This window comes from Fopius arisanus, unplaced genomic scaffold, assembly GCF_000806365.1.
Source record: "Fopius arisanus strain USDA-PBARC FA_bdor unplaced genomic scaffold, ASM80636v1 scaffold00077, whole genome shotgun sequence".
NCBI classification, from domain to species: Eukaryota; Metazoa; Arthropoda; class Insecta; order Hymenoptera; family Braconidae; genus Fopius; species Fopius arisanus.
The window spans coordinates 400780-404909 of record NW_011887816.1 but is presented as its reverse complement, the minus strand read 5'-3'; the positions used below and the strand labels follow the sequence as shown (position 1 = coordinate 404909).

The window sequence follows — 4130 nt, the reverse complement described above, 5'->3', positions numbered from 1 at the left end:
TTTTCTCTAATTTATTTATTAATTAAACATTGAATAGTCGATTTTTTAACAGGAAATGCTTGTAATTTAAACAATTGGAAATTTGTGATTGCAATGATTAATTAATTAATTTTTAACTCCAAGTGAATTTCCTGTTTTCTTCTTCATTTATTTATTAATTAAACAGTTGAATTTTTAACAGTAATTGTTTATGTTGTGGATAATATTAATCGCATGGTTAATTGTCAATTAATTGAGGAATACAATTTTTTGGTGGTAGCAATAATTAATTAATTTGAGAATGGACTTTAGTAATGGTGAACTTGTGACTGAAGTGACTTGGAGAACATTGACATCTTTGCGGTGTAATTTTTTTGCGAAGGTAAGAGGATCTGACACCTGAGTCGACCTTGAAGCCAGACAACATCGAGATTGATTTCGTTTCAATGTCACTCACTCCCTTTTTTTAATAACAAATACCAAATTTATCAGATTATCACAAATTACAGATTTATTATCAATCCCCATAAACGCACCCGCCGATTAATTAATTAATTCAACAATCAATAAATTTTTAATCAATCCGAATAAACGAATGACTTAATTAATTAATGCAGCACTTAATTAATTTTTTATTGATTTAAATAAATCACGGATGATTTAATATTCAAGATTCTGTCAATTTCGATGGGTAATTAATTGATTAATTAGGTAATTGGGTAATTAATTGGTTTGTGGTTGATTAAAATGGATTAATAATTAATTAATTGTTGATAAATAATCACAGAGGCACTCTGCACCGTCCGTGACCATCGGGTCTCTGTCCTGGTGGACATTTAGGATTTGATGGAGCGTCGATGATGTTTTTGGTGAATCCTCCAGAGATCTCCTCGTCCTTCTCCAATTTTTCCCTGAGCAGTCGCTCATAGAAGAACCTGAAGCGCCGATAGATCCGCTCCAGGCGATGACTCCCATCCACCTCCACAGGATCCTCCCCAAAAGGTCCTCTGTCTCTCCTAGGGATGTCTGGATCCTCCCCGAAATTTCCAATGATCAGGACTGCCCCGGAGATGATGATAACGGCGAATGATAAACGATTTAACTGTCCCATAATTATTTATCCGGGAACAACAACTTTTTGACGATTCAATGGCTGAAGTCATCGGACATCTCGATTTATTGTGGTATCGGGTGATATCATCTGATAACAGGAATCAATTATTATTTTTTTGATTGATAAATCGAATACCTTTTATCTATTTCGTGAAATTTTATTGCGAATACTGGGGCAATTGAATTCATTGTTTCATCATTATTTAATTACTGATATCAATTATTATTCAATTATTTAATGGATTACTCAACAATAAAAAATGTTTCTGAAATATAAAAAAAGATAAATAAATGTGAAGACCAGAAATATAATGATCTTAACTTTATGTTAATGAAAAAATCGATACAAAAAGATATAATTTTAAATAAACATTAAAAAAGAGGGAGAATTATTTTATGTTGTTAGCAGAGGGGTTGGCCTGTCGTTTGGCGAGTTCCTCTCGCTTGTCGACGGCTTGCTGGGCCTCCCCCTTGGGTTGGTGGGGCAGTGATCGTCCCCCAGGTCCGATGATGCTCATCTGCACGGTGGATTCGTCATTCTCATCTCGTAGTGGACGTCCAGCACCAGCTGTTCTCATCGGACTCGGTGCAGGATTACCCGAGCCCTCGTTTATCCCACCCTCGGTGTCCTGGTGTGCCACATCGGCATCCCCACTCTCCTCGTTCTGATCTGTTGATCTCACCCACTGCTTCGCTCTTCCGTCTACACCGAATTTGTAGGTATGGGCTTGGGGAGGGTACACCATCGGCTGGCTCTGATGCTCTTGGCATCTCTCCTGAACCTGAGGAAAACAGTACCAATTTTTTATTACTTCTTCAACAATTGCATTAATTTTTCGGATTGAACAACCTGTTGAAAAAATTTTTTTTATTGAATGATTGAAAAAATTGGAGAAATTCTATATTTAGAAAAATTGAACAATTTGAATAAGTGGAAAATTTAAACAAATTGAACAATTGGAAAAAATGAAAAAATTCAACATTTAGAAAAATTGAACAAATTGAATAAGTGGAAAAATTGAACAAATCGAACAATTGGAAAAATAGAAAAAATTTAACAATAGGAAAAAATGAAAAAATTGAACAATTGGAAATGATGAACAAATTGAATAAGTGGAAAAATTGAACAAATTGAACAATTGGCGAAATCGAAAAAATACAACATTTAGAAAAATTGAACAAATTGAACAATAGGAAAAAAAGAAAAAATTGAACAATTGGAAAAAATGGAAAAATTGAACAATTGGAAATGATGAACAAATTGAATAAGTGGAAAAATTGAACAAATTGAACAATTGGAGAAATCGAAAAAATTCAGCATTTAAAAAAATTGAACAAATTGAACAATAGGAAAAATAGAAAAAATTTAACAATTGGAAAAAATGGAAAAATTGAACAATTGGAAATGATGAACAAATTGAACAAATTGAGCAATGTGAAAAATTGCATAAAATGAAAAATAAAAGATTAAATGAATAAAAGATTTACCTGCGGAATGATCAATGATTTCGAGGAATTCTTTCCATCAGTTTCACTGACAACGTGACTCTCGTGACTCATCGGCTGACCTGAGGAGCTGAGTACTTGTGTTGTGTACTTGATGGTATAGGGCTGATTGGGATCAACAGGTCCACCTACAGAATTCATAACAATTCCAGAACCCCTGGGATCCATTCCAGTCATGCCGACTCCAGGACTCCTGATGTGCACTCTAGCCATGGGAGACATGAAGACTCCAGAATTTCTGGGATCCAGTTCATTCGTGGGAGTCATGAAGACTCGAGAGCTTCCGGGATTTACTCCAGTTGTCGTTGACATGACGACTCCAGGAGTTCCGAGATTCAGTCCAGCTGTCGCAGTCATTCCATTCCCAGAAGTGATGGAGACTCCAGGAGTCCCGATATTCACTCCAGCTGTCGGAGTTAGTCCATGCCCAGAAGTGATGGTGAGTCCAGGAGTCCCGATATTCACTCCAGCTGTCGGAGTTAGTCCATGCCCAGAAGTGATGGCGACTCCAGGAATCCCGATATTCACTCCAGCCGTCGGAGTTATTCCATTCCCTGAAGTGATGGTGACTCCAGGAGTTCCGGAATTTACTCCAGCCGTCGCAGTTATTCCTTTATCAGAAGTGTTGACTCCTGGATTTTTTGAATCAACTCCACTAGTAATTTTAAGTTCTATCCCACCCGCTGAATTGGAAGCACCTCCAGGACCCTTGATATCAATTCCACTCGTGGAATTCCAGGTAACCCCCGAATTTTTGGGTGTTAATCCAGCGGTCATCGACATCCTGGAATTCAATGCAGAATTGATCATTGCCCTCTGTCGATCAATTGCTTGTCTGTAAATAGTGAGCAAGGGAGGGTATTCCAACGAATTTCCAGAGCACAAAGGACACGGAGGGCAGGGAGGACATCCTGAAGCTGTTGCAGGACTTCCTGGAGTTCCCTGATTCCATTGAACCCCTGGAGTTCCCTGATTCCATTGAACCCCTGGAGTTCCCTTACTCCATTGGACCCCTGGAGTTCCCTGAGTCCACTGAACCCCTGGAATCCCTGGGAATCCGGGGTAGATGACACCTCCTGGATTTCCTGAGTGATCCTGTGGACGGGATGGATCGGGGATGTAGTTTATGCCTGGTGATCCACCAGGTGCTGATGACGGTTGCTGGTCCTCTGGTGACTGGATGACTTTAGGGTAGTATATTACTCCTGGCTGACCACTTCCTGGTTGTCCACTCACTGGTTGTCCAGTCCCTGGCTGTCCAACTCCTGGTTGTCCAGTTCCTGGCTGTCCAGTTCCTGGTTGTCCAGTCCCTGGCTGTCCAACTCCGGGTTGTCCAACTCCTGGTTGACCTATTGAACCGCTGAGATGCGGTGGGACGATGATAAATGTCCCAGATGCCGGGTCGTATACCAATTCAGGAGAACCTGGTGATCCAATTCCTGGTTGACCTATTGAACCGCTGCCATTCGGTGGGGCGATCGTAAATGTCCCTGATGCCGGGTTGTATACCAATTCAGGAGAACCTGGTGATC

General features: G+C 39.7%; 1 protein-coding gene across 4 annotated transcripts in view; it reads right to left on the bottom strand.

Moving 5' to 3' along the window:
• Positions 1-1399: 1399 nt before the first annotated feature.
• LOC105270036 (collagen alpha-5(IV) chain) overlaps positions 1400-4130 on the bottom strand; it is a 3977-nt gene continuing 1246 nt past the window's right edge. For 3 of the 4 annotated variants that reach the window (XM_011310708.1, XM_011310709.1, XM_011310711.1), the window contains exons 2-3: positions 2581-4130; positions 1400-1874 (exon numbers count right to left, since the gene is read on the bottom strand). In XM_011310708.1, coding sequence (XP_011309010.1) covers positions 1482-1874; positions 2581-4130 — 1943 coding nt within the window. In that variant the 3' untranslated portion in view covers positions 1400-1481. The remainder of the gene's footprint in view (positions 1875-2580) is intronic. The other variant, XM_011310707.1, reaches the window with a different exon arrangement.